The following is a 21,200-nucleotide window of genomic DNA, read 5'->3' as shown; positions in this document are numbered from 1 at the left end:
CTAGGCCTTGTGGGCTTTCTTGATTGAGTGCATCATCCCCTCTCTGTCGTGTGGATGTAGGGCTCAGGTAGCTGACTTAGAAGCCATATTTGCCCTCCATTGAGCCCAATGCTGCACAGGAGGCTGTGTGTTACACCCAGCAGGAATCTGACCTGTTAGGGCCTGTAATGCAGCCTCTGGTGGGCCCGTATGCAGCTGAGATAGATATTGTGGGCTAAATTCTGCCCTCAGACATACATGCGCAGCCCCCACTGAAGTGGGTGGGAAACATGCACATGTGTCTCTGGGCAGATGCTGATCCATTATATGTGTCCCGTGATCGACTGCTTCAACCTGGCCTTGTTTGCTCTGAACTTCTCTTCCAGGTTGTCATGTCTGGGACCACAGTGAGGTGGGGTAGGTGAGCTATGTTACTTTGATCTATTTAGGGTTTTCATATTATTTAAAAGACCCAAAGTGCCTTCCTCAAGGGAAGGGAGGAAGCCCCATTAGAGCAATAAGGATCTTCCCCCTCCCCCGTTTTTCCTTTGGGGGAAACTGCTCCTGCACCCCACCTCCCCACGCATACCTTTTGGAGCGTGTACACTCAGCCAGCCTCCCAGTGCAAGAGGGCCAGCTGGGATTCCCTTTGGCACTTGCTAAAGCTATCCCAAATTGGTCAGAGGAGTCGCTGGGGAGCAATGGGAGGGGCTCCCGTTCCCGGAGGCTGAGCAGCTTTTGCCTGAGCTATTCTAGACCAGGGTTAAAATACAATGAAAGTGACATGGGATCTCTTGCCACATCAGCTTGGGAGCTCTCCTTATCCGTCAAGCAGCACCAGCCGGGGGGAGGGGAGCTCCTGCCCTCGCTCTCACCTTGGCCCCGGACTAGGGATGAAATGAAAAACGCGGAAGGGAAGGCATTGTGTCAGGCAAATGAGCTATTGATTAAAGGCAGCAGCCTGGGCCCAGTAGGATCTGTCCATATGAGATGGAGTAGCCAGTCTCTTCTGAGGTGTAGATATAAGGAAGTAACCAGTGTTACAATAGGTCTAAGCTCTCCAGCTTGGCCTGAGTAGCTACCAGAGACGCAATGGACCAAACTCACCCAGTTTTGATTTCATTGACATTAGCGGAGTGACGCCAGGGCTCAATATGACCAATCTCTCCATTGTCAGAGGCAGAGTTACCTCATCCAGTGTTTTTTTTTTTTTTTTTAAGAATAAACTATATGGGACAGGAGTTATTACTGCACCGTTCCAGTTCCTAAGGTCCCCAAAGTAGGAGCTGGTGATTGGTCTTTGGAAGCAGTTGTTCAAAATGACCCACAGCTCCCTCCTACACCAAACTCAAAGCGTCTCTGTGTGAAAAGGAACTAGCAAAGGGTGCTGCGTGTTTAAGTCAATATTGATTTACCACTGAACAACACGTAGGGCCTCCTGTGGTATTGATGGTTGTATTTTTGATTGCAAGCCAAGCAGCCAGAAAGCAGAATTGCTCTGGCACGTAACACCCATCGAATAGAAGGGATCCCTTTTACTAAGTCTTCCTATTCCCTCTTGCAAACTGACACTGACCTTTTCTTACCCTTCTTAGCACGCATCTCATCTGCCCTTTGCAAACACTGTGGGGCGTAGCTGAGGCGTGTTTCCCAGGAAGCTCTCCTGGCAAGATCTAGGGGAGTTCGGTGCATGGAGAGGTTAAAATTCTCTTTGTAGTAATGAAGCCTGACATTGCCCAGCAAGCCTCAGATCCGTGCCCTCCTTCCCAGTCAGTGGAACCCAGTGACAGACCTGGAGCCTCTGTCACTTTCTATCAAGAGAGTTTTCTCCTTCGCTGCTGCTGCTTCCTGGGCCTGCGGTTTGGGACATCAAAACCTTTTAGCTCAGTCAGTTAAACGCTTGCCTGGGAGGAACACTAGGGGTGCCGGTTCTAATCCCGCTGCTGACTTCACTCTGTGATTTCATGTGTTCGTTGCCCCTTCCCTCCCCGGCGTCTGTTTTAACCAAGGGACGGGAAGGAAGTAGTGGGGATCAATGCTGAAATGTAATGTAGGGTCAAGCCCAGGAGACTGGGATTGAAGCTTCTGACCACTCCACTTGTCAGGGTTAGAGTGATAAAAATGTCAGGGGTCTGGCAATCCCATTGGGAGACTCGCCCCAGTGGCACAACACATGATTTGGGCAGGGGGTTGCCCCAAATATTTGCTTTGGTGCAAGCAGCTTCCCTGGGCACTGCGCAGTTGAGGCCAAAGAAGAGAAAAGATGAGGACCAGGACACATCCTCGGCTGGGGTGAACTGGCCTGACTTTCTGGGCAGTAGGCAACCAGGAAGGGAGCAGTGTCCAAACCCATGGATGGAAGCATTGGTGCTAGTGCCGGGCTGGAGTTGCAAAAGGCTCTTGGCTGTGCTGGTCTGTCTGAGTGGCATGAATCCTGGTGGGGGGGTTGTTTCTAAGCCAGCCACAGCGGGTTTGAAACGCAGAATTTGGGATGCAGCCAATCCAGGTGGCCGATGAATTGTCATGTGGCTCAGATTTGGACAGTATGTAAGATTGGAGCATATTTGCCAGGGTTCTTGCTCACCTGCCTCACTTGTCTGCCCACCCCCAGGGTTGTGGGGGACAGGAATATGCATGCAGCGTTGAAGCAAGCAGTGGAGCCCAGGGTGTGCATGGGGCAGATTTTGCAGCTGGGCTTTAGGGAACTGGGAATGATGGTGGAGAAGACTTGGCTAAGAGAATGACTTCTCTGTGTAGCAACTGTGGTGTGCAGCCAACAGTTCCTCCCAAGATAAATGATCTATGAATACTGTATTCATGGGCTTTTGCTGAGCTGAGCTAGGATTTGTGGCATGACAGGTACCCAAATTGGCTCTTCCTCCAGACCCCAGAAAGCCGTCTGTCACATCTTGAAGCCAGCATCAAGAGCTCGGCTGGGGATGGGAGAGCTTGAGTTACTTCTCGGCCCATGTGTACTGTGATAGCCCTGGAAATGAATCCGCCTGTGCTAAAGGAGAGCTGCTTGCCTCACTTGAAGAGATCCCACAAACTTTAGTTTAATCCGCCCTGGGTTTTATCCCTTTATGGGACTGTATTTGTGCAGCCTGAATGTTCCAGGCATGCAGCGTGTGTCTGTATGTCTCTCATACTCGCAGCATGTCACATGCAGTACTGTTTTACATGTAGCGCGTTTAGTTCATGCATGCAGCATTTATACCATTTGTTCCAGCATGCATTTACGAAGTATGCCTGACTGCAGTACGAGCACCACACTGTGTGTGTATGTAGCGTACAGCAGTGTACTTTCTTGTGGTGTGTGTGTTGTGTGCATGCAGGGTGGGCCCTGTGCTTGCAGTGTGATCGCACAGGTCACATGCTGTAAAAGAGAGATATCCGTATCAATGTAACTAGCTGGTGAATAGGTAAGGTGCTCGCAAATGTGCAGTTTTGGTTCTGGGTTCTGTAGGACGAATCAGACTTCTTGCTGTGCACTGCCCATGACTTCTGGTGAGCAGATGCAGCTAGTATGAACTGCCTGCAGTATTGTCCAGTGTGTGCCCTTCTGTCAAGGGGGACGTGCCTGCGTATAAGAGAGGCCTGATTCGTGCTGTATGCTTGTATTCCTGCATGGCAGTGGTCTGTGCTTGAAAACAAATGAGCAACGTGGGTTTGTGCTGCGCTCCAGTGCTGGAAAGGAACGGGGAGGCCCAATGTGCTCTATTATCCCTTGGATGAAAGAGCCTATACCAGAGCAACACCAGAGATGTTCTCTGCTATTTTGACTTCTCCATTTCACTCTGCGGGCTCCTGAAACGACTCTCTGAATTTCTCACTAATCAGCCTGAATGCAAGAGAGAAAACCCTGAGAGGGCCAGCCAAGGCCAGTTCCTCATGCTCTTGGTGTTACACAGCACTAGAGTCTTGCCAGCACTGGCCATGTTAATTACACAGGCTTGTCCATTGCAAAATGTAAGTTTCCCCTTTCTTCGGAGAGACAAGGGAATATCAGCCCTGCGGCCTGGGCTGCTGGGAACCCAGAGAAAAACCCACACTTGGCATCTATGCTGTATGCTGGCAGGTTCGTCTGTGGTTGTGCTGGTCAGGAAGGGAAGGGCTTGGGAAGCTTATGAAAAGACAGGACGGCCGCCTCTGCTCTTGCAGTTGGGAATGGGGGAGGCTGTCTCTTTGGAGTTCTCCCACATGCTGATGGGAGCCTGCCAGAGCCCCAGCCCTTCCACAGACATGTGAGAATGGCCTAGCTGGCTGGCAAACAGCCCGTGAGCATTGGTGGGGCATGCAACACAGCTCCCTGCACTTCCCCTCTGCAACGTAGACCTGCAAGCACCTGGCCAGTTGGGCCGTCTGTGAAGCTGGACCATGCACTTCCCCCTCCCTATCCCGGCTGCTTTACAGGAGGGGAGGAGGGAATGATCTCCCTGTTGATTCCCTTCTCCACTTAGTATTCAGGGTCAGAGTGGGAATAGCAGATCCCTGTGCACACAGCCTCTCCATGAGCTGTCCCTGTCTGCCTCCTTCCTCAGGACCACGAGAAGCAATATGTGGGATTCGCCACTCTGCCTAATCAGGTGCACCGGAAATCCGTGAAGAAGGGCTTCGACTTCACCTTGATGGTAGCCGGTGAGACTTCGCTGCCACCCCAGTGGGTTCCCTGGGAGCCTTGCTGCCTGCCTGCCTGCATAAGGCTCAGTGCTGCTGGGCCTAGCGTTTGGAGAACATCCTTTGTGTCCCAAGGCGCTGGCGCGCTCCCAGCGCAAGAACCCACTGAAATGACAGCTCTGCTGGGGGAGTGGGGAACTGCTCAGTGAGAATAGGGAGGTGGGTCAGGCCCCAAGCCGGTTCCCTGGCCTGGAGGTACTGAAGCCGTTCTCTTGGCAGGCCTGCCAAGCCACTGGGTGAAGCCCGAGTGGCACTGACGTCCGTGGGAGCGTTACTAATGATTTCAGTGGAACCCAAATGTCTCCTTTCACCCTCTGTTTAATCAGAACCGATCCCCAAACATCCACTACAGAAACCCAGGAGCACAGCCAGGTACTCTCTGGTTATTGCCTGATCAGGTCCTGGGGCTGTGGGGAGGAGGCCTGTGCCCACCAGCCCTCTCCCCAGAGACTCCAGCATCGGCTGGATCCTTCCCAGGTTCTGCTTTCTAGTCTCCCAGCCAAACGTTCTTTGACTCCCCAACCCTCCCGCACCCCAGTCTGCCAGGAAGGACTCTTCCAGCTCCTCTGGCTGCCCTGAGCTACATGTTCGGGTCCCTCCACCAGCCGCAGGCCTGACTGCAGGTGGCAGAAACAGGGCTGGCTAGGAGCCTAGGTAGAGAACAGGGAGGAGCTGGGCTCTTTCATCTATAGAGTCAGAGGGATCTCACTGGGGATGTGCCACCACTGTGTGGCCCCCGGAGGGCTTGTCTCTCGCTTACCTTGGCTTGAGAGGCAGCATTAAAAGCCTTGCTCCGGGATTTCTTAGTAATCCAGGTGCTGGGTTGTGTTGCTTTTCTTTGACTGTGTCCATTAGGAGAGTCGGGCCTGGGGAAATCTACCTTGGTGAATAGCCTGTTCCTGACAGATCTTTACAAAGACAGGAAGCTTCTCAACGCGGAGGGTAAGTGCAGCACAAGGGGGATGTGTGAGGCCAGTTGTTTCCACAGGGACTCTTTTAAAATACAGCACCTTGAGTCCTCACATTAGCCACAGCACAAACTGCCCCACATTCGTCACTGCTGCTTAGCTGCTCCTTTCCTTTCCTTTCCTTTCCCTCCCAGCGAACCATACAGCCTCTAATATTAGAGCAAGAAAAGTTTGGGCCTGGGATTTCCAAGCACTAGAGTTTTCTCTCCAAAGAAAAGATGCTGAGTGGCCTGTTTGTTTACATCTTTGGCTTGGTTTCTCCTTCCTGGACAGTTGGGCAGAAGCAGGGATGCAGCCTTAGTCCCTGGCACGTAAGGGGGCCTGCTTCTTTCTTTCCCAAGGATCTCCTTACTAGAGGATTTGTGTCAGAGGCTGGCCATTTAGATCAGCTGGTTTAGTGCAATATGGGGGTTCCTCCTAAAGTATCCACTTTCTGGCCTGTTTGTAGACATGTGGACTTCAGTGAAGCCAGCACGGCAGTCCCGGCAAATGTGCACAAAGGCTCTGTGCTTAGAGCTGGGTGAAAATTTCCCATTAACACTGGTTTTGGATGGAAAATTGGATTTTGGATTAAATGAAATTTCCCCCAAAAGTGTCTGCTTTGAGCAGGAAAATTCACTGGAAAAGTGAACAGCTGAAACTAAAATATTTCAATTCTGAAATGCTGCCATGGTGCCTCATGGGAGTCTTGGTTCAGGTGACTCAGGTGCCTGTTTTCTTTTATGGGCCAGGCTCCCTGGCTGCACCTGATTACCCATGATGCACCAACTCCCCATACCAAGCCCATGATGCATGATGGGAAATGTTGCCCAGGCTGGGCACCAGGCCTTTGTAGGTGAATGAAAGCATGAATCACTCAAACTACAACTCCCATGAGGCACTGCATTTCCCATTTCAGAATCGGATATTTTGATTTTCTCACATTTTTGCCCCAAAAAGGACACTTTTCAGTGAAACACTCCTCTGCCCCTAGCAGTTCTGCCTGTGACAGTGCAGGGTAGTATTGTGGGAGTGGGCCTGATGCTGAGAACCGGTCCATGTGCAGACATGGCCTGAGGAGGCGGTCCCCCAGCGCTAACCGCTGGTTTCAGTTCATTTATTTCTGTTTGAAGAGCGAATCAGCCAAACGGTGGAGATCCTGAAACACACTGTGGACATCGAGGAGAAGGGCGTCAAGCTGAAGCTGACGATAGTCGACACTCCGGGCTTTGGAGATGCTGTTAACAACACTGAGTGGTGAGGGGGGCTGGGCAGGGGCGCTGGAACAGATGGGCCGGGGTCCATGGCCCCATCACTTTTTACAGGCTGTAAGGGCAAGCAAGTGGGGGGAGGGGACGGAAAGGAGCGAGTGGGGGGAAGAGGTGGGGTGGGGTGAGTCCTGGGGAAAGGGGCGGGGCCACGGTTAGGGCATCGATGGCTCCCCCACACTTGCGCCGCTCCTGACCCTAAGGCTCTGTAGCTGCCATTTCCTTCCCTCCTGGGTGATGGGAGCAGAGGGAGTTTAAGGTGGGAAAGGGGATGCTGCTCTCGCGTTACAGAGAGACGGACAAATTCAGCCCTTAGCACTGCCCAGGACAGGGACTTAGGCTGGGGCAGGGGACAGGGAGCTGGTGCCTCTTGTGCTGTATGTCTCCCAGGCTGTCTCCTGTTAAAGGCAGGGTTTGGTGTGTGTTTGCAATGCTCCCCCAGCTGGAAGCCCATCACTGATTACATCGACCAGCAGTTCGAACAGTATTTCCGTGATGAGAGCGGCCTGAACCGGAAGAACATCCAGGACAACCGAGTGCACTGCTGCCTCTACTTCATCTCGCCCTTCGGACACGGGTGAGGTGCTGTGTTCGTTAGGAGCCAGTCTCCTGCCTGGGACAACGTCTCAGCATGGTGCATGCAAGGATCTTGCACACGGACTCCTGCTCACGTTAGCAGGAGTCATGTGAGCAAATCCCTCAGCTCTGCCTCTTTTGCTTTCCTCTCCCCTTCACTATGGGGGCTTGTAGCACCTACATAGCAGCATTGCCCAGAAGGTGCTGGGTCATTGTTAAACCATTCATCCCCTTACGCTGGTGGAAGGAGGCTATGCCCAAATGTCACCCTCTTGTGGCAGTTTTGGGGATTGCAGGTAATGAGTCTGAGTGGGATTTGGGGCTAGAAGCGCTAACAGGGATATCTGCTCTTGCCCAGTCTGGCCCTCTGCCACCCCCCTCTTGGGAGTTTACTCATTGACGTGACACACTCTGGTCACATGATCTTGGCTCCACGGCGCTGAGAGCGAGGCCTGTTCTCTAGGCACTGATCCCCTGCAGGCCCAAAGCCCCTTTCTCTCTGCTGCTCTCCTGGGGGAGCAGAAGGAGAAAACCAACGTGCAGCCTCGGATCTTCAGTCTGGTGGATCTGTGCCCAGCACAGGACAGGGTGGGGGCAGAGAGAGCTTTAAGTTGCCTTTACACCTCCCAGTCCTAGTGCCAGCCTCTTCCCTGGCGTACATTAAGGCAGCCCCAGGGACCTTGCCCAGTGGGGATACCCAAGGGAGCTGAATCTGATAGCTTCATGCTGTGCAAAGTAGGATGGGGCCCCAGGCAGGGTATATTCTGTAGGGGAGTATATACCCGTCTGGTGTCTTTCTGATTCGATAGGCTGAGCTGTTACAGCAGCTAGGCTGGAAAGGGGTACATTCAAGCCACCTCCCATGCCCTAACTGCAGCTGCTGAGAACTCTTCCTGTGGCCTGTAATGTTGGCAACGTCATTGCCCCAGGCCCCGAGGCTAAGTTTCTCTACCCCCCCACTCACTGCTAAGAGGGCATCTGGCCCAGTGAGTGAATGGGAGTGCCCCCTCTAGAGGAAAAGGAGGAGGGTGAGGTAACCCCTGCCACTTCCTCTCCCTGCTGCAGGCTGAGGCCGGTGGACGTCCAGTTCATGAAGGCTCTGCACGAGAAGGTGAACATCGTGCCCCTGATCGCCAAGGCCGACTGCCTGATCCCCAGTGAGATCCGGAAGCTAAAGGAGAGGGTGAGAGATGCTGCCGTCCAGCCATGACATGTTGGCAGGGCTTAGGGGTCCGCACGAGTCCCTGGGTCCCAGGTTCTGCCTGAGCCCTGCTCAAAGGAGGCTGGCAGAGCCCCTCCTGCAGGAGAGGTGCTCAGTAGGGACAGCCAGCGAGGAGCAAGCAGACCCTGCACTCCCCTTTGTGTCAGGGACGGAGCAGAATGGCCTGACCCACGACCCTGTCCCATTGCTCCCCATGTTTCATGGGGCCCATGCAAAATAACCCCTGTGAGGACCCATCCAGCTCCGTCCCCACCTGTGGCTGGGGTCCCCCACCCTGCCTGGTGCCCTGCCTACCAGAGATCTCTGCTTCTGCTGCAGAGACACTGCTCTCCTCGGCGTGACGCTCTGTGGCCTCTAGTGTCTCCAGCATGGGGCTCAGCGAGCCAGGAGGGGAGCCCCGCCAGTGGGTATAACCTGCTTCAGTGCCCCCCTTATTCCCCCTCCCGCACACAGATGTGCCAGGTCCCCTGGGACTAAGCTGGTCTTGCTTAGAAGACAGTTCTTCTCCTTTGTTCCTTTCCGTGTGTCACTGGGCAGGGGCATCCCTGCCTTTAAATTCAACACAGGCAACAACAAATTAGCAGAGAGGTTTAGGTGGGTCATTTATCCAATCTCCCAGCAGCTGCTGGCAATAGGGGAAATGGGTCCAAAACCCCTCTCCCTGCCCATCTCCAGATGCCCCAGTCAGGAGCCAGCACTTATGGGGCCTTGTTGGCTTCCCTGTTTTCATCACTTCTCCTCCTTGCCTTGGCCTTCCCGGGAGCATGGCAATCTCAGGAGAGGTCCTGCTCCCCGGAGAGTGCTCTGCAGGGTTCGGAGAAGAGTCCACAATGCTGTGTGCTTTCCCCCCTGGTGTTCCCAGCCCGGGAAGGTCCCTCCCTCGCCAGTAACCAGAGCAGAGAGGCTGCAGTGAAGGCGGCTGGGTGCATTCTCTGGTCGTGCTGACAGGCTCTTTGGTGCTCTTTCATTTTGCCCTTGCCCTGCGGGGGAGCAGATCCGGGAAGAGATCGACAAGTTTGGGATTAAAGTTTACCAGTTCCCAGACTGCGACTCTGATGAAGATGAGGAATTCAAACAGCAAGACCGGGAGCTGAAGGTGAGGAAGGCCCTGGACCTCTTCTTCCATTTCCATAGTCTCATCAGCTGGCTGGTGTGCACCCCTGCCCTCTAGTGGGTGAAAACAGAACTATACCATGTGTGTTAGAGGTCCCGTACTTCGAAAAGTCAGTGGAGATTCTTCTTTACCTCAGGTGCTAGAGGCCTGCGCTTTTGGAGCGGGAGATCTCAGTTCTCTTCCTGCTGGTGTCACAAAGTTTGAAGTGGCTTCAGTGTGGCGCACAGGGACCTGGGTACGGTTCCATGTCACACGGCTTTAAGACAGCACTCTAATGGGCCAGGTTTGTTCCTGGTGAAATTCCATGGACTTCAGTCAGGCCCTGTTTGTCTTGACTCCCCTCGTTGCCTAGCCACAGATACCAACCAGATGTGGGGATCGACGGCTCCTCTCTCTAACTTTTGGGGGGGGGGAGGCGGTGAGGGGTTATTTCCTCTCCTCCTGGCTTCCTAGTGCATGTGACCAGGTCAAGAGCTGCCTGTGCCGAGGGAGGGAGAGCGTTTGGGATACCTGACTTGCCAGGCAAACCCAGGGTATCTGAAAAATAATTGGGTGCACAGAGTCCCCAAGGCTGATGTTCCTTTGAGGCCAGGTACCCTTCCCCCATCTCACTGGGAAGGATACCCCAGTGTCAGCCAATCTGCACGTGTGATCCAGCAATACCACTGGCAGCTTCTCGCATCCCACTTGGCATGTCCCAGTGCTGAGCGTCGGTTTCTGAGTGATGCTCGTCGCCATGGAGCAGTGATTCTCGCCCACCGAGCTGTCGGGAATGTACCTCAGGGCAAGGTGTGCAGGGTGAAACGATGCGACTGTGCACAACTGGCGGGGGGGCAGACAATGGCCCTCGACCCACTGAAGAGGGCCAGACCTCTTCATCTTCCTGAGCTGGCTTGGGGCTGGGCTAGCAGAAAGTCCCTGAGTGTGGCACGTGCTGGGCAGCCCGGCCTGCTTAGGGGCAGTTAGGGGCCTGCTTAGGGGCAGCGTGAGCTGGCGTCCCGCTGACGGCCGCTCTGGAAAGGGGCAGTGCGTGCCCCTCCCTGCACAAGCTCTGTGTTCAGCGCCTGGAATAGGATGAAGTTCCTGCACGCCCTTCCCATCTGCACCCCCACCCCTGGGCCAGAGAACACAATCACCACATGTGGGCATCGTAACCCGAGCCCTCTGGGCTCCCATCTGGGCCACGGGTGCCTCCCGCTGGCCCTGCCCAGGCTTCCTGATTTCCTCGGCGGCTCTCGTTTCAGGAGAGCGCTCCCTTCGCCGTCATCGGCAGCAACACAGTGGTGGAGGCCAAAGGCCAGAGAGTGCGTGGGCGGCTGTACCCGTGGGGCATCGTGGAAGGTAAGCCGTGTCCCTGGGCGCCTGGCAGGGAAGCCGGGAGGCGGGGGTGAAGGATGGCAGCCCTGGGGCAGAATTCCAGCCGGTGCAGAGTCGAGTTCAGTGCTGCGCTGGGGCTGCTGGGAGCTTCAGCAAAGTCCTGTGGCCTTGAAGCCCCCTAGTGGTAAGTGCGTGTTGGCAGCACACCGAGGGCACGTCTATGCTGTATTCACCAGGTGTGACTGCAGCTCATGTACACGTACCGGAACTAGCTTTAATTTAGCCAGCTCAGGTACTGGTAGCCGTGAAGCTGCAGCAGCAGGGGCTGTACAAGGGTAATTGCTTGGGTGGCTAGCCTGCAGTCTGTGCCATGGCTCCACTGCTCCGGTACCCAAACGACGCATTCACTCGAAGTCACCCCCTCAGACGGCTCCCCTGCACGCTCCTTCATGGGGAAGGGCAAGCGTGTTGAACTGACGGCTGGGAGCAGCTTGCAGGGCTGGGCCGACGGCAGATGCGTCCTCCTCTGATATCACGACTGCTGCCTTAGAAATACCAGGAGCAGAGAAGAGCGTGCGCGTCTCTCTCTCTTCTGGTTGTTTCTGAAGGGAGCAGACTCAGTGTTTAAGGCTAGGAAACAGCCGCTCTCTGCTTGGGAAGGCGGGCATTGCCTGGTTGCTCCGGAGTATACATTGCTCCCATCAGAGCAAAGGTTTATACCCTTCATGCTCTGCCCCAGTCAGCAATACAAGGCTTTGCTGTCACCGCCATGGCAATGTCTGCGGTGAGACCCACAAACCCAGCACCACTGGGAGGAGAGCGGAGGGGCAGATCCCACCGTACGGGGAGACATTAGATAGCAGAATGCCCCTCATGTTATCTTCCCACTGGTCTGCTTTTGGCCAGGCCGATGTTGGTGGCAGTGGCCTGTGAGCTGCTGCGTAGCCACAGTACACCCACAATGGGGTGGGTTTGTTGTTTAGATGGGAGGAAAGAGCTGTTTTAAATGAGAGAGATGCCCGCATTCTGCAAAGGCAGCTCCCAACCCTCAAGCCTCATTTGCTCCGGCCGGGGAAGTCAGTGGAGCTCAGAGAGTCCTACCAGGAGCAATACATTCCAATGGAGAAGGGTGCTGTGGAGTGAACATTTCTCTACAGGGCTGGGCTGCCTCCCTTTGCCTGTAACTTTCTGTTCTCCCTGATTAGAAAATCCCCTAGTCCCAGTGCCCAGGAAATGAGCTGGTTACTGATTTGACTCTCCTCTGGCTTGTCGCTGTAGGGGGCTTGTGGTTCTTGGGTTGCACAAGCACTAGTTTGTTGTGCTAGGGCTGCTCAGGAATGCACTGATGGTTCAGCGTCCTTGGACGGGGTGGATGCATTGCGGCTTGTGAAGTCCCTGGTGTGATGTGGCCTGGCTGCCCTTGACTTTACAAGCTAAAAAATGAAGGAGGCAGGTCAGATTGGGGACCAGATCTCCCCTGGGACGTGCCCTTTTAACTGCGCAGGTACACAGGGGAACAATTAACTTGAAAATCCTGAGCCGAGCGTGCTGGTGACTGTTTCAGAAGAGGAGTAAAGCTGCTGGCTGCACGGCTATCCAGGGTGACGCTTGTTGTTAGATACACACAGGCTGTGCCCATGCCTCAATGCAGCCCTGGCATGCCTGCGACTTCATCTCCCTGATGGGTGTTCCTCCTCTTCAAAAGCAAGTGAGACTGGGCCTAATCCAAAATCCAGTGGGAAGAAGCCCATTGACTTCAGTGGACTTTGGATCAGGCTCTAGATTTAGGATGAAGATAGACCCAGAGACCAGGCTCGTAAAGCCCTTAGATTTGATTCTGATTAGTTTCCATTGCTAGCTGCAGTCCCAGAGACTGTGCCCGGTTTGATGAATATGAGCCATACCCCTTGGAACCAGTGTCCCCAGTCAGAACCCATCTGGTCCCAAGTCTGTGTGCACACAATCGTCCTTCAGCAAATTCAGGCTCGTGTGACCAAGGGGGAGAAACAAGCGCTACAGCAGAGGACCGCTGTCTGCCTCCAGCCCCTTCACGTTTAAAACGGTGTTGTTAGCTTGAGTCCAAGTGCTCTGATATCACGCCAGAGAGGCAGCCTCGTGGGCATGTCTGAAGGTGGGGGGGTAGGAGATGGGTTAGTAGTGGGGTTTGGAAGGACCCTGCAGAGACGACATTTTAGCCAGGGGTTGGATGTGGCGAGGCTCTGACGGGGCCATTGCTCGTCCTTGCCCCGCGGGGGCAGATGTTGGGGTGAAATCCAAGCGCTGTTTGTTGCTGCTCCCCCAGTGGAAAACCAGGCGCACTGTGATTTTGTGAAGCTGCGGAACATGCTGATTCGCACGCACATGCACGACCTGAAGGATGTCACCTGTGATGTTCACTATGAAAACTACAGAGCTCAGTGTATCCAGCAGATGACCAGGTGGGTGCCCGTGGGTGGTGCTCTTCTCCTGTGCACATTGAGGGGGAGGGTGTGTCCGGTGCCTCTCAGGCAGAGGAGCTCTCATCTGCTCCTCGTTAATGGGGCTCAGGGGTATTCCAGGTGCTGGGGGGGTGCTCTGTGCAGAGAGAAGTTGCAGATGGCAGCCAGGTGTACTGGAAGGAGAAACGACTAGCCAACGTACCAAAAATCACAGTGTCTCAGCTGTCTGAGAACCACCACGGGGTGACCTCTGTGAAGCCCAGTCCCTGCCTGGACGTTCCCACACTCAGCCCTGCGGTGTTGTGGGCACCGAGATAGATGGTCCTAGTGTAGGAGCTCTTTTCAGTGGTAGGAAAAAATAGACCTGGCCTAGTGACATTAACAGGGAATCAACCATCACCCTGGGGATTTGCCTGTGAACGGCACATGTTGCCAAAGCAGCAGCCTGGAAGGGGGGAGTTGGCAGCTCCCACATCCTCCCCAGCTGTGGCTGTGTCTTAGTCATGACATCACCTCTGAGATGCTGCTGTTTCTCTGGCAATGCATCTGTTGGAGCAATTAGTGATTACTGAGTCTTAACGAGTCTCGGAAGATTGCCCTCCCCTCTCATGGGTCACTGCATTCTGCTCCCCTGCAGTTTCAGCTGGAAGGGGGAGCTGGTCACGGAAATCTCATAAAAAAATCCTCCCACCCCTGCAAATTTGAAATGTCGAATTTTAAAAACCTCTAGCGCACTTGTGTTGTAGATTGTGACCATCGCTTCCTATGCTCAGCTGTTGCTTGGTGTTGTTGTGTGCTGTCACATTCCACTCCAGAAGTGGCTGTATTACACTGATGGGCAAGTAACGCTTGTACACTGGATGTAAATATCTGAGAGTGTGCTTGTGGTACATACGTGTGATGTAAATGTGCCCACACAGGTGCATAGAATTAAATTTCTATGACAGACAAACATCTTTATTTTCATTGGAGGGAATTCAGAATTCCAAGAGAACTAGGTATGAAGTGATTATCTCTAGAGAGCTGAGAAGTGACTTGTTTGCCTAAAGACTGTTTAGATACAGAAGTTAGTAACCAGTTAAAAGAAGATGAAGAATAAATTACTTAACTAAAATAGTTACCCCTCCCCACACACACACTTTTTTTGGTTCTAAATCCAACACCTCTGTGATTTGCCTCCAATTCTCATGTCTTTGCTTATTCTCTACACATCAGGTAGGAGGGAATTGGGATGTAATAGTTTCCTATGGAGCTGAACCCTAAGATTAATGTGTATTGAGCCAACAGGGCCACCACGTGGCGAGAGGATGGAGTGACATCTTGGAATTCTCTCTTGTTCCCCAAGGGTTTTTCACCACTTGAATGTAGTGCCCCAACTTTCTTACTAGGCTTTGGTTCATTAAACTGGCTCCATGTTCTGATCCTTCTGAAAAAGGCCTGTGAACGTGGTCCGGTCGCTTGACAAATGTTGATATTTATTGCCGACCACTGTCTCCGCGTGGGTATATGTGTGTGTATATTTATCTCATAAACAGCGAGAGAGACCACAAGACCATGATCTGTAAATGCCTCCTAAATTTGTCATCAGCACAGCTCGTGGCTTATTGGTTTGCTGATGTGGCTTTCTCGTATGGTGGTCGGAGATGCCAGCTCTTTAAGGGCTTGGGTTTACTCGCTATAGCTTCCCCAGCCCGCTCTTCTGAAATCTCAAGTGTGATACGTGCCTGCGAGGAATGGATCCCATGCATCTGCCGTGCTCCCCAAAAATGCATCCAAGCAGCCTGGTGTCTGCACCACTTCCCAGCTGGCTGGCCAGGCACACGGGGCTGTGATTGTGCCCTGGGGTGTTTGTGACAGGCCCTCGTTCCCCGCTGTGCAGACCCCAGCCTGGCTGGCACGGGAATGGACTGAATTTGTCCACTCTCTTCCCCCAGTAAGCTGACTCAGGACAACAGGATAGAAAGCCCCATCCCTATCCTGCCCCTTCCGACGCCTGATGCTGAAACGGAGAAGCTGATCAAAATGAAGGATGAAGAGGTGAGTACCCACTGCACCCTACCCTCCTCAGCGACGAGCAGAGGGGCTGCCCAAGGGTTCGCTGGTGCCCCCATCTGCTGCCATCTGCCCTCACGAGCTCTCAGTCCGGAGGGCAGGGCCCGGAGGCTGTGTCCGGCTTGGGCTGTGGTAATGCCATCCCGTGAACTGCAGAGCAAGGCCTGTTCACACCAATGCCAGCAGCCATCATGTTCGGAGAGGAGTTAGAAGACGTCTCTTTGAAAGCCCCTTCATTCCTCCCAAGTCCTGAGCAAAGCACCAGTCAGCACTGCCAAAGTGAGCACCACTGGGTTACAGAGTCAGAGGGTTTAAAGCCAGCAGGGGCCACCCCTGCCATGGTCACTCTGTGACCTGAAGCACCTAGAGTCAGGTGAGTGAGTGCGTCGACCAGGAATGCACCAAGTGCAGGCTGGGAACACACATCCCGGTCAGGTCATACGGTGCCCGCTGCACAGCTGCCAGGGCGTACTGTAGCACCAGCTCCTCGTGCCAGTCGCTGGGCTGATTTATTGGGGAAAGAGGCAGCAGCAGGATGTGGGGGTGAGCTCCATGTCCCATCCTGGTCTCAATGGAGGGGGCTGTGTGATCCTGAGCACCCTGTGAGCCATCACTAGCTAGCCTATGCAGACAGCGGAGTGAGAAGTGACACGCACAACCCCAACACCGAGGGGGGCCCAAAACCCCACTCACAAACATGCCGTCCCGGTAACAGAGCATGCCCACCACTCCCTTAGAGCGTCTCATTGGCTGGGGCGGAGCCGCGATCTCTCTGACCTTCTCTCTCTCTCTCTCTCTCTCTCCTGCAGTTGCGGAGGATGCAGGAGATGCTGCAGAAGATGCAGCAGCAGATGCAGGACCAGTGAGAATCAGGAGGATGGAGGGCAAAGGGAATCCCTGGCGACCTTCTGGGGCCCAGCTTGAGAAGTGGCCATTGTAGGAAGAAGTTCCCCATTGCCTAGAGACTTGTGGGCGAGAGCTGTGCCCCCCCCCCTAATTTATTAGCAGTGACACTGGCTTTCCTGTCAGCTGGAGTGCGGAAGAGGCTCTTCACTTAGCAATCTACTGGTGTGTTTTTCTTTTGTTTCTTTTAAGCCTGGGAAGTGTCTAACGCATTGTAGAACCGTTCCAACTTCCAGATGTACTCAGCCCTGGCTAGGGAATGCGCTGCTGTTCAAAGTCACGGTTTCTATGGTGTACGAACTTGAAGACTCTGTGTAAATGCACATAAATGTTTACTCCCAGCCAAGGTGCTGGGACCCTCCTCCCAACCCCCCTGGGCCAGACAGGCACTTAGAAGGACAAATGTCCCTCTGAACCAAGAGCTCGTGAGTTGGACCCAGCCAGCCATCCTCTCCCCCGGGGACCCCAGACCACCTTGCTGCTCTGCATGAGAGAGCAGTGCGGGGGAGTTGATCATGGGATGCTGGCCTGTGGGGGTATTTTTAAGGTGCCTGAACATTCCTGCCTCATTTTCCTATTGAGAAACTCCAGGATCTTTTGCACAGAGAAGGGAGAGAGCAGCCCCACCCCAGCTTCCACTGCCCTCATTTAGAGCAGTGTTTCTCAATGATCAGTCCCTGAGATCTCCCTGACACGGCTTAGGAAGGCAGCGAGCTGGTTCCTGGAATCAAAAAGGTTGAGAAACTCTGGTTTAGAGCATAGTGGTGAGGATGTGGCGCTTGGCGCTGGGAGATCCCGGCTTGCAGAGACAAGGAATATTGAAGCAGCCCATGAGGGGCCAGCATCTTCCCAGCCAGCCATGCCCCTGCTGTGGCCAAACCACACTGTGGGTCTGAGTCTCCGGCAGAACTAGGGAGCGGTTAGCAGGAAGCTTGGTGGCTTTTCCTTCGCTTCCTGCTCTCTTTGGGATGAGGGAAGGGGTAGCCCCCCCCATCCAGCCTGTGCATAGGCCTTGGGCTAACTTGGAAAGGTGCTGAGGGCAGTGTCCCAGTTTGAACCTGAACAGGGGAAGCCTCGGGGCAGGAGACGAACCCTAAAGATGGAACTTTCCTCATGCCTGAGTGTTTGCAGCCTTGCTGGCCCCTGAGGGGAGACAGGACATTTTCCTTTGCACCTTCCTCGCTGACATGGGAGAGCTGAAAGGCAGAGGCAGCAAGACAGGCTATGTACTGGGCCGGCCTTATGGAAAATGGCGCCCTGGGCTGCCCTTCCCCGCCCCACTCACGGCTGCACAGGGAGAAGTTTCTGAGCCTGGGGGCTCCCCTGGCCATACATTCCCTGACTCCTGGGAAGTGGGGGACCCAGGGGCAAGCCCTGCTGCCTGCACCTCCCTGCAAGACTGGTAGCTTCAGGCGACATCATCCACCCCCCCGCCTGGCTGGCCAGAGGCTCCAGCCCTGAGCTCGCCTGCATTCACTCCTGCTCCAGCAGCCCAGGCCTGCCATCTTGTGGCACTTGGATGGCGCCTCTCTGGGCAGTCGCCCGTGTCTTCCACCCATAAGGCTGGTCCCGGCTGTGTAGGGAGCAGGTTGGTGCTGAATGGGTTGTGGGCAGCAAGGGAGCATTTGAGTCCCTGGGAGGAGGCTTAGTACAGCCCAGCTCTGCTGGCTATGCACTGCCCTCTCCCTTCCCTTTCACACAGGACTGCACCCAACAGCCTTGCTGGGCAGTAGCTTTAGGCGTCCCCCGTTTCCCGCCCCTGGTCCTAGTCACGGTGACCTGTGTGGTTGAGTTCCAGCGCAAGGCGAGCTGGCGGGATCTGGTGGCAGAGATACAAGGGCTGTGTCTGCAGCAGCCGCTGTCATTTTGCCGGGTTATTTTTAATCGAGCACAGTAAGGAGCAACCAGAAGTGTGGCCTGTCTTGATAGTAATGCCAGCAGCCAGCCAAGGAGTCTAACTGGATCTTCTCTTAGACTCCCTGGAGTGCTGGCAAGGAGCTGATTGCCTGATGCACATGGGGGTGGGTCCTTCCTGCCCAGCCCCTGGTTCCTGCTCTGAGTCCTGTGGGTGCCCATTCACCTGTGGCTTTATGTTGTCCAGCTCTGACTCCTCAATGGCCGACTCTTGGTGTGACGCGCAGTGTTGGCTGGGTCTGGTTAAGTGCCAGAACTGCTTCTGCTAGCAGTGTGTCATGCTGGCTTCTCTCAGCAGGGCCCTGATTTCTTGGCCTGTTGGTGAGTAGCTGGGGCGGTGCCTGTTATTCACAGGCAAGCCTCTCTTGTCTAGGGTGGGTGCAGGAGAGATGGGACAGATCTTGGAAATAACGAGGAGAGGCTAAGCTGACGAAGGGCAGCAGTACCTCTTGGACAGATGTCCAAGCTAGGCCAGAGCAAACTGAACCTCTGAGCTTTGGCTCGTTTAAGAGTCCTCTCTTGCTGCCCCAATGAAGTGCAGAGCTGTGCAGTGTGCGTGGGGGACAAACTCAGCCAGAAGAGCAATGTCATTATCTCCCCAGCTCCTTTGTCCTGTCCTGTCCCCCCTGTGCGAAGCACGTAAGAGATGCCATGCCAGGATAGACTGAGGGGCCATTTACGCCTCCAATGCCAGATGCTTAGAGGGAAAGTGTGAGCCGCCTAGCCATAATGCACTCGCTTGTGCGGTATTGTAGCCCGAGGGGACAGCTTCTTCCAGGCCTGGGCTGGTGATCAGCTAGTATCCTGATGCATGAGGATTGCTAACTTGTATCAGTTTTATTAGTGCTAGTGTAACTGCAAATGCTGTTCCTGTTCATTGGAGTGTCTGTTCCCTTTTTGTAAAGTTTGATAAGTTCCTTGCTTCTGCATTATCCTGAGGCAGTGAATTCCACAAGTTAACAATCTGTTGCAGGTGAGGTGGTAACATTTCCAGACCAGCGAAGAGAGCCTCTGTGTCCAGCATGTTTTGCCTCAAGAAGAGGTAGAGGAGATCATCTTCCCTTTAGCATTAGGTGACAGCTTGGTTGAGTGCAGCCTGCAGCTGTACTGGTGGCTGAGTTCACAAGTAAGGCATTGACACAGGGCAGGGCTGTGGGTCTGAGGCATTTGGCAGGACAGGGCACTTGCAGCCAGAATTGCTGACTAAGTGATCTGCCCCCATTACTGGTGAGGACATCTCCATCAACTCAGTGCAAACTTCTGCTATATCAGGTAAAGTTTCCCAGACCCATTCCACACAGAGCTAAACTCCTCAGCCATGGGCAGGGGTAGCGTGTAGTCAGAGAGAGAGAAGCACCTTCTGCCAAGGCAGCTGGAATTACAACTTCTCCAGCGGTGAAGTAGGATCACGGAGACCCACCAGCAAAGATACAGCAGGTTTTCTTCCTCTTGGGAGGCTGGGAGGAGGGTTGGCTGCCTGGAAAGATGTTGGAAATGGAGGTGACTCCTGGAATGCTCTAGAGATCTGCCCTCTATCTGCGTGTTCTCAGCATGGAGTCTGCCTCGTTGAATTGAGCCGCACTATGACTAGTAGAGGCATTCCTGGGTAAGCATGGCTGGAGCCCCCTCTGGCAGCGAAGGAAGTAGAGAGTATGGCTAGATTGCTCCTTCCCCCAACACCCCCCCCTACACACACCCCTGCATCCTAAGCCTTTGCCAATTTTTTGCACTTAGCCACTCCAGGAGCTCAGTCTGGCTCCACTGACTTCTCATGAGCTGTCGCTGTGCTGGGGGTTGTGGGTACCACATCTCAAACCATGTGCCTGATTGGGGAGGTGGTTGTGGGATGAACCCATTTGTGTGCCATTGCTGCACTGGTCCTGGCTGTGCCAGCACTCGCTGACCACCCACATGCCTTTTCCTGCATCCTGTTCCTTTGGGGGAGAATTCCATTCTTCACGCTGTGATGGCTTTCCCCGCTCCCTCATTGCATACACAGCCACCCTGGTAACCCTGGCTTGCTCGTGCCCATGTGATTTGCGCATCCCTTCGCTCTGTTCCTAGGCACTTCCTTTCCCCGTTGTCAGTTTGGTTGGGTTTTTTTGTACATTACTGTCAAGTACTTTGTCATTGTGAACGAAGAGAAACAAACCCTTTGGAAACGTATCCATTTTATTAAAATGATGATGATGGCTATTATTGTTATTAATAATGTTTACTACCTGAACGGGTCAGTGAAATAAATACATGAAAAAACCCACAAAGACGACCTTTTCCTAATTTGTTTTCTGTCTACGGAAGGGGGACTTGTTAGGTGTGGGGACAGAAATGCAAGATGCCTGGAAAATCCCCCTGGGCGTGATCTGTCCAGTTCTCTAGTTCAATCAGATTAGGCTGAACATAGGCATAGGCTGGGTCCAACCTGAGTGGTCCCGTGATCCTGTGCACCAGGACACAATGCCACTCACTCAGATTTGGAGGGGAACATGGGCTGGAGGGGTCAGAATGCTGGGGTGGGTGGGGGGGAGAAGGGAAGGGGAGAGGAGAGGGTCAGGAATGGGGGCCAAATCTGTGCTCCCTCCCACTTTAAAGGGCACTCCACAGCCTCTGGATGCAGGAGTCACTGGATGAAATTCTCTGGCCTGGGTTATGCAGGAGGTCAGATGATGATAATGGTCCTTTCTGGCCTATGGAAAAATCTACCTGGGTCTTGAAGCACCCCCCAAATGAAAGAAAAACACTACCACAAATGCTGAACAGTTTGTGAGCCCGGATTCCCTGCCTGCCTTCTGC

At 54.0% G+C, this 21,200-nt stretch overlaps 1 protein-coding gene across 2 annotated transcripts in view; it reads left to right on the top strand.

Moving 5' to 3' along the window:
• Window positions 1-16,799, top strand: part of SEPTIN5 (septin 5) — a 57,846-nt gene extending 41,047 nt beyond the window's left edge. For both annotated transcript variants that reach the window (XM_030582692.1, XM_030582691.1), the window contains 10 exons: window positions 4,521-4,617; window positions 5,512-5,598; window positions 6,737-6,860; window positions 7,314-7,448; window positions 8,513-8,630; window positions 9,664-9,765; window positions 11,028-11,124; window positions 13,403-13,538; window positions 15,473-15,575; window positions 16,400-16,799. In XM_030582692.1, the coding sequence (XP_030438552.1) occupies window positions 4,521-4,617; window positions 5,512-5,598; window positions 6,737-6,860; window positions 7,314-7,448; window positions 8,513-8,630; window positions 9,664-9,765; window positions 11,028-11,124; window positions 13,403-13,538; window positions 15,473-15,575; window positions 16,400-16,456 (1,056 nt within the window). In that variant the 3' untranslated portion in view covers window positions 16,457-16,799. The remainder of the gene's footprint in view (window positions 1-4,520; window positions 4,618-5,511; window positions 5,599-6,736; window positions 6,861-7,313; window positions 7,449-8,512; window positions 8,631-9,663; window positions 9,766-11,027; window positions 11,125-13,402; window positions 13,539-15,472; window positions 15,576-16,399) is intronic.
• The last annotated feature ends 4,401 nt before the right edge of the window (window positions 16,800-21,200 follow it).

The sequence above is a fragment of the Gopherus evgoodei genome, chromosome 13, assembly GCF_007399415.2.
Source record: "Gopherus evgoodei ecotype Sinaloan lineage chromosome 13, rGopEvg1_v1.p, whole genome shotgun sequence".
Taxonomy (NCBI): domain Eukaryota; kingdom Metazoa; phylum Chordata; order Testudines; family Testudinidae; genus Gopherus; species Gopherus evgoodei.
This window is presented reverse-complemented; position numbering and strand designations above follow the sequence as displayed.